A 12,183-nucleotide genomic window follows, 5' to 3' on the forward strand; every position below is an offset into this window, starting at 1 on the left:
TGGATTGTTATTTATGACCTGATTTAGCAAATTTGACTGTCATAAATGTTTTTACTGTTATAAATATTGACAAATTTATCATAATCATGCATATCTACATGCATGATTATATACTCCAGTGGAGTTGATCATAGGAAACAGGGAAGGAATCATCCTTGGATTCTTTATGAATACTATAGGCACCCAACAATTCATGTGTATTATATACACGACCATGTCGTATATATAAGATGATTAACAGTGTTATCTTTTAAAAATAAGAACTTTTATATTGGTGGATGTTGGTGCGTTTTAAAAGACAATCCTCTTTTAGGCTTTCAAATTTATATTCATAGTTGTTTCTTTCTTCTTATGTGTCAGATGTATTGTAATTTGAAAATATTTATAGATTTTCTAAAGACCTAATTATTAGGGAAAAAGGAAGAAGCTAAAAGGTAGAATCTCTTTCAAATTTATAAAAGCATTAATCAAAAAGAAAAACTCAAAAGATCATATATATTGTTTTTCGTGAATAAAGCTAAGTTGAAACTAAAATAAACAAATATGAGAATATTAATCTCAATCCATGTGATTTTTTTTACCACTCTCTTAAGTCATAAGCTTATACAAAAACCTCTTTATATATATAAGTAAAAATAAAATTTTGCAGAAAAAAATTACACATTATTTGGCCCATTGAAGTATCTTGCATCATCGGAGTTAACAAGAGAGGTTATGTCCTCCCAACTTATTGTGCTTTGATCAGCCGATGTACTCGTCGTTCCTCCGGCAAACGCTGCTCCAGCTCCGGCTACTGATGAGTTTGCATATAGTTTTGCGTTCTCGTCGTTGGTTTCAAAATTCGCTAAGTTGTTGTTGTTTAAGAACACATCATTGATAGCTTCTGTCTGAAAATTACTACTCCCAAACCATTGAGTAATCTCTTTTTGATGTTGATGGTGATCACTACTTGTGTTTGGTAATGGAGAGTTCGTACTGCTACTCATGAGAGCAAACTCTCCTTCTCCTCCTCCTGATTCCAGGTAGTAATTAGGATCTAACAAAAGCTGAGAGAAGGAAAGATCAAAAGAGTTTGTCATTGAGTCTTCCGGATAATGATGATCAGGGTTTGATCTCTCCGGTTCTGCTTCAATCTGACCATGTTCTTGAGTGGGATCAATGGCTTTTGTTCTAATGCGCAAGACGGTGTCGGTTGGTAGTAATTGCAGCTTGTTGGTTCCATCATCACAAGAGGTACTTGACTATGAGGAGGAGGAAGATGAGGCAGTAATGGCCATGGTGATGATCTAAACATGTTGTTCAGATAAAGATCCGTACTACCATTACTTTGGCATTGTCCTTGTCCTTGTTGCTGTCGTTTCATCATCACTCCTCTTGCTTCATCCGAGCTTCTTGGAACTCTTTTCTTTGTTTGTTAAGAAGCTTCTTCTTCAGCCTCGTGTTCCAATAGTTCTTGATATCGTTGTCTGTTCTTCCAGGCAATTGTGCAGCAATTATAGACCACCTTTTAAAAAAAAAACCCCATTGAACATATAAACATAATGGTTCTCTAATTCAAAACAAGTGTCTTAATAATAATCTTGACGCAAGTAGAGTATAGTACCTGCTACCAATAGTAACATAGAGGTTACAAATGATGTTGTCCTCTTCCTCAGAGAAGCCACCATGTTTGATGTTAGGTCTCAAATAGTTAAGCCACCTTAGTCTGCAACTCTTCCCACATCTCCTTAGACCTATATACATGTACATATAAAATATATACAAAATATCAACGCGAAAATATGTACACGAAAGTTCTATTTGCTATAGAATATTCAAACCGTCTCAAACTATTTTAAATCATAATTATATACCAATCTTCTGAGGCAAAGCGATCCAGTTGCCTCCTGTGCCACTACTCTCGATGTAATCTTTGAGCTTTGCATCTTCTTCAGGAGACCAAGGCCCTTCTTCACGTTAGCCTTGTCACAACACGGTGCTCTTCCCATCCTCTTGATTCGTGATTCTTTCTCTTGATGTGTTTCTTTCTCTCTCTCTCTCTCTCCCTCTTTATTTTTTTATCTTTCTCAACTATGTTGATGATGAAGAGGAGGAGGAGGATGTTTGTGTGATGGTGCGTGTATGTGAGGTTTTTATATATACATACTTGGAAATGTGTATAATGGAGAAAAGTATATGTGAATGAAGAAAAAATTAAAGGAGAGAGTATATAATAGCTGGAGGAGATAGTTGTGATGAAGATGTCAAAAGTTAGGGTTTAAAAAATGAATAAAAGTTACTTTATGGAATTGGAAATTTAATGATATAAATTATGTGATAAAATATTAGTAGAATTTAGAAACGAATGACAGAGAAGGGGGAGACTAATGTTTTTTCTCATTTGTCTTTGCTCCTGCATCAGCATCTAGAGATTCAATACTAATTGATGTATATTTAGTCTTAAGGAAAATTTGTTAAATATAAACCCCACCAATTATATGTAAAACACCCCGTCAATTATAATGTTTGCTTAGCCGGCCGCCATCCTTTGACTCTTTTGTCTCTTCCTTCTATATTCTCGATTTTAGGCTGTATTCATCTAACTTTAGAACAGTTTATTACTAAATAAGTTTCCGGATGGAAGAGCAAGATTGAAAACTATGAAATATATTTTGTAATTTATTGTATGAGTTGCATCTAGTTCTAAATTTATAATCACTTTTGAGTTTTTTTTTTTTTTTTTGAAAGAGTGGAAATTAATCGTTGTGTTATCACTGTAGAGTTTTTGCAGTTAGTTATTATAATAATTATTATTATTATTTTGATCAAAAGTTATTGTAATTATATTTTATCCGCCATTCTGTGTTGCTAGTAAAATGTACGCTTAAACATGTACGATTATTGTATGATATTACACACTTTTTTTGTGGAGCAACAAGCATATCATTAGATATTACACGCTATATATAGGTTTTCCTCATGATTCATGTCCTAGCGAGTAATGGATTTTATAATTATTATTTAGTCTTTGATCTGTGGTTTAGGAGTATGATTAACATAAATAGTAAATGGCATGCAAAATCACAAATACCTTCGATTTGATTATAATGGAGTTACATATGGATTAATTAATATGCATATACATAAATACTTATATATAGCGTGTGTGCGCGTGTGCGTGTGTATGTAATTATTACATAAGACTTCACGGAAGCTTGAAGGCCCACTTGCATGGCAGCTTACGAATAAGAAGAAAGACCGATTATGTGTACTTTTATTACATGCATGTGATAGACTTGGTCATCAAGAGTAACAAAATAATTCAATATTTTCAAAAATTGAATCAATTAGTGTCAAAATGAGACTTGTACGTAGTACGTACGATTATATACATTATTAATATATTTTAGTAATTGATGTTGTAGTATATATAGTACAGAGGAGTATATACATGTTGTCGAGATAGAGACAAATACATCGAATGTTTGGTGATTGAAATGTGTGAACCATCTAAAAATATAAATATACAGAAACTCGTATTGAACAACATCTCACTGATCAAAATATATATTAATACTTCTCAAGAAAATAATATATGAGAACACTGGTATTTTCATGTATCGCCTATTTGAAGTTCGCTAAAGGATGTAGACCATCGTCGTTACCAATAAAAAAACGTTTGGCATACAAAGTTTTCTTAGATCAAAACTAATTAAGCGTGGATTTAACAAAAGAGTAGCATCGTATAACGTCCTTTGCTGTTCGCTAATTAATTGTAACTAAACGCTCCTTGATACATACAAACAACTTATCTATAGTATACCAAAATATTTCAAGATAAATAATCAAATCCATGAAATTAACTGTCAAAAATCATCACCAAACATATATAGGATTTGGTGCATGATCGATGAATCACTTGTTAATATAATATTACCCTTTTGAAAAGGATATGAGTTATTGATATGTACCAAAAGAGATGAAATGAAAGGTGTAATAGAGATATCGGAATTTGTGAGAGGGAATTCCGTTATGGTTGGTGAACAAAACTTTGCCAACCCTCGGAGAAAATTTACATCTAACGAATTTTAAAGGAATTATAAGATGAACATTTTTTTTAACACAAAATATATGTATATAGAACCAGTGGGTGGTAGTCTAGTGGCGCTTGAAGGAAAAAACTCAATATGGCGAATTCTGGTTCGAACCCCGCTGGTCACACGGATATGAGTTATTGCTTTCGGTTCATTTGAATGCCCAGAAAAGGGTTTATCCGTGGGCTGTACCTCCATTCGGGGAGTTAGGTCTGTGTCTTTAATAAATCTGGATTTAACTTTTTTTGTTACATGTATATATACATTTGTTCGATCTATTTGTTTAATTCTTATAGAAATATAGCTAAAAGGTAATATAATGAAGTGGTGATATATTGATAGATTTGTTTAATTCTTATAAAAATATAGCTACTTAATTAGTAATCATGCAGTATAGCTACTGAACCTAATAATGACGACTGTCTCATGGACCCATAATTAAATTTTAATCAAAGATTTGATAGGTATGTTAAGAACATAGCATAACTTAATAGTAATTTACTAATTAACACATTTTCCACGGCAGCTGAGATTAAGGAACAAGAAAACCCACAGTCTCTTATTAAGTATCGTCACAATTTTGGACGTTCTTATACAAACGTATATGGTTAATATTGTTTTTTTTTCTCCTAATCTTTGATTAAAATAAATATCGGTCCATTTGGATGTATTGTTTATAATAATTTAGTATATTGCAAAACAAGTGAAATACTATTGAATACTCATAAACAAACAAAGAAGATTTGAAATGTAACTTTGAATGGGTTCATTTTTCAAGTTTAAATGAGCCAAAGCTTCTAGAGGAAACAAAAAAATTTGACTTGACTTGTGATGGTTACTAAAGGGTTAAAAGTCAAAGCACTTGGAAATATAAAGTCTTCAAATTATTGAGGTATTATTCACTGTGTTTATATGCTTTTGTGGAATAAAATATGAACCATCATGGGTAAAATATCTTTATTTATGGAAAGGTTAAATAAAGTCTGAACTTTGAAGCTAAGGGTGATAAAAATAAAATAAAAATTGTATTCAGATTTCAACAACACTAGTAGGAAACAGGAATTGGTCTTGCAGCGTAGGCCATCCCTTCTTTTCCAAATTTCCCATAAGAATAGTAATAAACTTTGTGGATCATGGCATCTATAATGTTAAACTTAGAAAAAATTATACTATTTGAGATTTTTATAATGTTATTGCGAATTTTCCATACTTCTATATGACATTTACGCTAATTCAATCCCCCCCCCTTTTTTTTTTTTGCTCAATAAGCCTACGGTTCTTTTTAGTGTCTTAAAATTTCAATAATAACCAAAACTTTTGTGTTAAACATATATCAGTAATTATGTTAAAAACATATATTAATAATGTGGTTTGCTTTAAGTTAGGAGTTAAGACGTACTGCTGAATGAGCGATTTTTAGCGAAAAAAATATATTGGATTTGATATTCTAAAGTCATGTCTATATATGTTATTTTCGTTTTCAAGCTATGAAAAGACCCTATTCAAGAATCTGCGAAATCCATCCATGATTTTTTTTTTCAACCTAGTATTCAAGGATCTGCGAAATCCATCCATGATTATATCATATGCATTCTAGTTTGATTTAAGTAATTATCTTAATAAATGAAATCCATCTAGAAAATATTTTTGATGATAACACGTACAAGATTGACTAAAATTGAATGATCTACTAAACAGCTTTAAAAATAGTGAAAAGAGGAGGAAAATAATTGTCAAACAGCAGGTAAAGATACAGAAGAGGAAGATCACTACAATATATATCTCAAGGCATATTTCTTTCTTCCACGATTTTATCTTCTCTTTCCCTGATGGTACTTTTTAGGATTCATTTACTTTCTGGAAGTATTCTATGCAAAAGAAGGTGAATCCTACTTCTATGATAAGACTCTCGTGACAAGTATAAACCCTCTTTTTGTTACACTAATGACTAATCTAATAATAATTTAATACTCCATAAAACATGTTGTTGTATCGTAATCATGAGATAATCATGACATCCTTTTGCATAAAGTTCAACGTTTCCTCATGTCGCTAGAAGGTTAATGTGTTTGATAAGATCTTCCACAAGTATATCCGTATATAGCATTTATAATTTTTACTCCCAATAAATTTCAGAAAAAAACTCATGAAACACAATTGGATTAGGAGTTGATTTCATGAATTGGTAATTTTTAGGTTTGAACAGGATTAGGAGGGAAATGTGTCGGTCCAAGGACAAAGATAGTGGAGGTTAGATTATACTTATTTTGGTAGTATTAAACAATAGTAATTAGTATAATCAGTAAACGCCAACTTGTAAAGTATAATTAAGCTGTCACTCATTAAGCAAAAAAACCGGCAAATCAATGCGGATTTGTTCACTTATTTCACACGTTATTTAGTTTCAATCCTTGGCCTTTCTGATTTTAGCCACATCACTCTTCATACATTCCATAGACAAAACAATTCAAAAATAAAATTTAATCTAAAGGAAAACACAATTCAAAATTAAATAGTGATTTAGTTCTCAAAAAAAAACATTGATAAGAGATTTTTTTCTCAAACTATAGTCTTATCACTTATGACAATGTACAATGGTTAAGATTATTCAACACCCTATTTTACCATTTCAACATTCCACATCATTTTTTATTTTCCACATATTAAAACAAATAATTATAACTTACAAAAACACAAAAAAAATATTTTTATTTCCAAATAAAAAAAAATCTTATTTTATAGAACACAAAAATTTATGAATTATGGTATAAATATTATTTTCTAAGAATATAATTTAGTAAAAAAATAATTGATCTTAGATAGATAAGATGAAATAAAAATCTAAAAATGTGTGAACCAATAAAACAGATATATTTGTACCAATTATTTGTTTTCTTTCTTTTTGTTTTTTTAAATACTTTCTTGTTTTTTCTGGTCTCGTAAAAGTATACAAAGTTAACACAACAGTAATGTGGGTCCCATTTAATTTTGTTTCAAATGTTGAAAAGATTCAATACCAAAAACTCCATGTCATTTTTTTTTCAACACTTTCATTGCACTTATTCAACGCCTACAAGTTTCCTCAGACTCAGTCCAAATCGTACAAACCCTAAATCAAATGTGCTTCTTTCAGAAGTGTATGGCATTTTGTCAGATATTTTGTGCATTATGTCAACTTTTGATTTTATCTATGTTTGGATTCATCGCAACAGAAACAAAGATGTTGATGCTCTTGCTAAGCAAGCTTTGTTCGCTGTTGTGTCATCTGTTTCAAACATCGGGTTTTAACTTGTTTTAATGAAAATATTGTGTTACAAAAAAAACACCCTCATTGTATGTAGCCTAACAAAACTAGATGGAAGAAAAGATATTACCATCTTGTTTTCTATAAGCTTTAGACCTTCAAACAAATCCTTAACACACAATAAACAAAACATCAATATATACGATCAAACTGGCAATATACAATTAACAAAACAAGAACTTGTACATTTCAAAACTGAAGCATATTGCCTGCTAATTGATAAAAGAAATGTAGGATCTTTCATCATCAATACTTACAAACTTAACCAGTAAACTAAATCAAAATTTAGTACAATAGCCATATGTTATATGTTATCATGCATAGGGTGCTGTGTCGTCTCATACTTGAACTTTTTGATCAAAACCAAAACCTTGCTGCTCAGATGGAAGCAAACATTATGATAGCAACAGTTTTGTATGTTTGACCCAAAAATTTCAATAAGAAACCTAGACGAAGTATAAGATTCATATAAATCTATACAAATCGACATAAACACCCAAATGAAACCAGATAAATACAAGTTGGTGTGGTTTATATTTATGATGCAGAAATCATAAATGCATCTTGTAGACTAGAGATTGCTTCATGAAAAGGGAAAAGAGTTAGCAAAAGATCTCATCAGAAAAACATTGAAGACTTTTGATTTATAGATATTTTGCATGTGGATGATAGGTTTCACTGTTTCAGTTTCTTACATTTAACTCAAAAGTTAAAAACCAATCATTGTTTCATACACACTTCATAATTGTTACCTTTGCAACAATTTGAATCCAAGTTAAATCCCAAGAAACCTAGATCAACAATACAAGAACCAAAAAAATACTTGCTGCCATTGCAGCTATTTGAAAAAAGGATACTTAGATTAGTTTGGTTGAACAAATCATGTAAACTTATTTTGTGAGTAAACAAACATTCATGAAAAGAAAATAATAATTATAGTTCTCACTTCAATTGGAAAAATATATGATTGATAATCAAATGGAGTTTTCTTGAAATTCGTCGACTCTCTCCTTTATTCACTTTATTTTTTTTATATGTTGTTGTACTTTTTGAAAACATTGTTGGTTCATCATCATAATCTTCATCACTTTAGAAGTTTGGACCAGCTGCAAGAATCTCTTCAGTCAACTTTCCATCTTCTCCGATCTTATGACTTGTGAATGTCTCAAAATTGTTTCTAAACAAACCAGCCAACTTCAACAATGTGTCCTTATAAGCCACTTTGTCTTCCCACTGCACCAAAACACACATAACCAAATAATGTCAATTTTCATAGTTTTTATAATATATGGGGTTTATTCTGACTCATGTTAAATAAAATATAAATTTGATCTCTCTAACTTACTGCATTCATAGGCTCCAAAATCTCAGAAGGCACTCCTTCAACTTCATTTGGAATCTCCAAACCAAAAATCTCAGTTTTCTGATAAGTTGCATTCAAGAGACTACCCGAATGTATAGCATCAATAATCTTTCTTGTATACGCCAACTTGATGCGACTTCCAGATCCATAGCTGCAAATTTATCAACATTTCAAAGTTATAACAATGACACATGTTTTTTGTGGTTTTCTGAGAGCTTGAAGTAGAGATGGATGGGTTGTACCTTCCACCAGACCAGCCGGTGTTAACAAGCCAACCGGTGGCTCCTTGAGCTTGCATTTTCTCGGCTAACATAGCTGCATATTTGGTTGGGTGAAGCATAATGAAAGCAGCACCAAAACAAGCCGAGAAAGTCGCTCTTGGCTCCTTAACTCCTTCCTCTGTTCCTGCAACCTACAAAACCATAGATTCGTTTCTCATCAACCTGAACGTCTTATTTAGCTGAGTCTTGGATGATGATAGAAGACTTACGAGAGCAGTGTATCCACTGATGAAATGATACATAGTCTGAGCAAGATCCAGCTTGCTGACTGGCGGCAGCACACCAAAAGCATCACAAGCCAATAGGATCACGTTCTTAGGGTGTGGTCCAACGCACGGTATCTTTGAGTTAGGGATATACTCAATAGGATAAGCCGCACGTGTGTTCTCCGTCACTGATTTGTCTGTATAATCCACTTCTCTTGTATGCTCATCAAACACAACATTCTCCAAAACTGTCCCCAAAATGTGAAACGTGAGCTATACGTTAGGGCAAAAAAGTTTTGTAAAAAGAATTTTTGTTTTAATGATGTGCGTACCAGTTCCAAATTTGATAGCGTTCCAGATATCAGGTTCTTTCTCCCTCGATAAATCAATGCATTTCGCATAACAACCACCTTCAATATTCGAGACTCCACTCTCACTCCAACAGTGCTCATCATCTCCAATCAAATATCGGTTATGATCGGTAGACAATGTAGTCTTTCCGGTTCCAGATAAACCGAAAAAGAGAGCAACATCTCCATCTTTTCCCATGTTACAACCGGAGTGAAGAGACAAAATCTTTCTCTTAGGCATCAGATAATGCATCACACCGAAGAGTCCTTTCTTCATTTCTCCAGCATATTGTGTCCCTAGAATCACCATCTCTCTTCTTCCTAGGTTTATGTCGACACTTGTCGATGATGTCATGTAGTGAGTGAAACGGTTACATGGGAATTTTCCAGCGTTGTAGATCGTGAAATCAGGTGTCCCGAAATTCTCTAGCTCTTCGGGTGTTGGACGGATACACATGTTGTGCATGAAAAGTGAATGGTAAGCTCTTGCTGATACTATTCTGACTTTGATTTTGTTCTCTGGGTCCCAGTTTAGGTATTGATCATTCACAAACACCTGACGATATAATATAAATATAACTAAATAAATGTTTGTATTTATCCCTAATAGTGCAAATAATTTTCTTGACAACATGCAGTCTTTGATGTTTGTTTGAGTTATACCTTGTCCAAAGAGTTCAAGTAATCAACAGCTCTTTCTCGGTTCACCAAAAAACTTTGTTCATCCATTTCGATATTTGGTGAGCCTCTGTTAAAAATAATGTAATATAATGTAAAAGTCAACGTTAAGTTAAAAATAAATTATATCATAGTTTAAAGTTTAAGATAGAGAGGGACTTACTTTCCCCACCAGAGCTCGGACGCAGTTGTCTCATCCTTAACTACACGCTTGTCTTTAGGAGACCGACCAGTTTTGGCTCCCGACAAAGTGGCCAACGCACCGGTGGAAGTCACGAACGATCCTTTCTCATATTTTATGGCCTGCTCGTACAATTCTGCAACCATAAAATTCAAAATGTGACGTTTTGTTTTGTAAAATATGTAATCAAATCTTGTTAATGAAGATGGGTTGCGTTTTGGATGGTTACCTGCGGGAGAGAGATTGTGAAGGACGTGAGTGAATTTCAGAGAACTGTCGCTGACGTCAGCAGCCGGAACTGACGTAGGAGTTTGTGGCACGTGTGCCACTTTAGCCGCCGACGTCGGATCTCCTCTGATTACCTTCGGTCCTGTCTCTCTCGTCAACGAAGCCAACGATGCACTGTCGATTCATCAACAAATTATATATGTTCATTGTCATTGTTTTCCCATATTTCATATTATCATATTATATACTGGATTTATAAATCACGTACACCGTATAATATTTGTTATTCCTCCATTTTGTGTGTTATAAATATATCAATTAAGATCCAACTTTCTGTTGACTTCTTGATTACATTTCTTATTTCCATATCACAAAGTTTAAAAACATTAGGACCTTGGGTTATATTAATAACAAATTTACACACCTGACTGATTGAAGCATACTCTCACCGGAGACAGGAGTGGTAGGGCCACTGGTTCCCATCACTACGCCACCTCCTTCTTTGAGAGGAGTGGTCGGTGCAGATCGTTTCTTCTGGAGACTGTGGAGCTGATCGATGGTCTGAAAGTTGCCTCGTGACGCGGTGTCGTCGTGGCACACGTCACTCGACGTCGTAGACTTGGCTCCCTTCTCCGTGGTGATCCGAGGAAGCGCATCACGCGCAGCCGCAGCCGAGAAACTGAATTCTCCGTCAGTGTTTCCGTTTCCCGCCATGTCCGCTAACGTGGGGATGAATATATCAATATATACAATTAGCTCACACACAAATATTACACAATTTTTACACACACACACACAAATATATAAACGTATATGAATTTAAAAAGAGTTATGAAGAAAATGTAAATACCGGAATGTCTTCTTCTTTGTGGAAGAATAAGAATATATAACAAAACAAAAACAAAAAACAAGATTTGTCTGAAAGGAGAAGAGATTAATGGGTGATGATGGAAAAGAAGAAGAAGCCGTTTTATAGGCTTCCTTTGACTATCAGAAAACGCGTCTCAATTAACTTGCCTAAACGTGGTTTGACTTAGTTAAATGATGATTATCACGTTACACATGTAGCAATGTGTATACATGATTGTAGAATGTAGATAAGACAGTTGTTTACAACTACTATATACTATTAGTCTACTATGGTAAGATGACTAGACGTTGCGTTGGTTTATCCACATAGTTAACTTGTGCTTGCACATGGTAGATGATCTACCGTAGATCAATTTGCATATTACATATATCCGTTTTGACCGATGAATATGTTCATGTCTTACGTTGGTAATCGTGAAACTATTCGGGTAACTATTGTAACATTCAACTAATACACCCCGGTAGAACAGTATGAAAATATGTTTGTTAAGATTTCCTTCAACAGACAAGACTCTAGTTGTGTTAACTTAAAGATACAGAACAGATTTATGTTGAGATGAATGAAACAGAGAGAGCTTTGGATAAGAGAGTGTGAGAGTTAAGAGAAGGAAAACACACAGACATTTAACGATTTCACGCCCATTAACGA

At 33.4% G+C, this 12,183-nt stretch overlaps 1 protein-coding gene and 1 pseudogene across 2 annotated transcripts; both read right to left on the minus strand.

The window, feature by feature from the left end:
- Positions 1 to 552: 552 nt before the first annotated feature.
- Positions 553 to 2,142, minus strand: LOC106426247 (annotated as a pseudogene).
- Positions 2,143 to 8,262: 6,120 nt separating this feature from the next.
- Positions 8,263 to 11,814, minus strand: LOC106426236 (phosphoenolpyruvate carboxykinase (ATP) 2-like). Of its 2 annotated transcripts, XM_013866955.3 has the most exons (10): positions 11,515 to 11,809; positions 11,089 to 11,383; positions 10,666 to 10,838; positions 10,419 to 10,572; positions 10,241 to 10,325; positions 9,560 to 10,133; positions 9,231 to 9,475; positions 8,983 to 9,152; positions 8,723 to 8,891; positions 8,263 to 8,610 (listed from the first exon to the last, which is right to left on the minus strand). In XM_013866955.3, the coding sequence occupies exons 2-10, from the start codon at positions 11,376 to 11,378 to the stop codon at positions 8,467 to 8,469; spliced, it is 2,004 nt and encodes a 667-aa protein (XP_013722409.1). In that variant the 5' UTR covers positions 11,379 to 11,383; positions 11,515 to 11,809; the 3' UTR covers positions 8,263 to 8,466. The 2 variants fall into 2 exon arrangements, with proteins under 2 accessions (XP_013722409.1, XP_048631254.1); XM_048775297.1 differs by having other exon boundaries at positions 10,419 to 10,838; positions 11,515 to 11,814.
- Positions 11,815 to 12,183: the final 369 nt, after the last annotated feature.

This window comes from Brassica napus, unplaced genomic scaffold, assembly GCF_020379485.1.
Source record: "Brassica napus cultivar Da-Ae unplaced genomic scaffold, Da-Ae ScsIHWf_806;HRSCAF=1155, whole genome shotgun sequence".
Taxonomy (NCBI): domain Eukaryota; kingdom Viridiplantae; phylum Streptophyta; class Magnoliopsida; order Brassicales; family Brassicaceae; genus Brassica; species Brassica napus.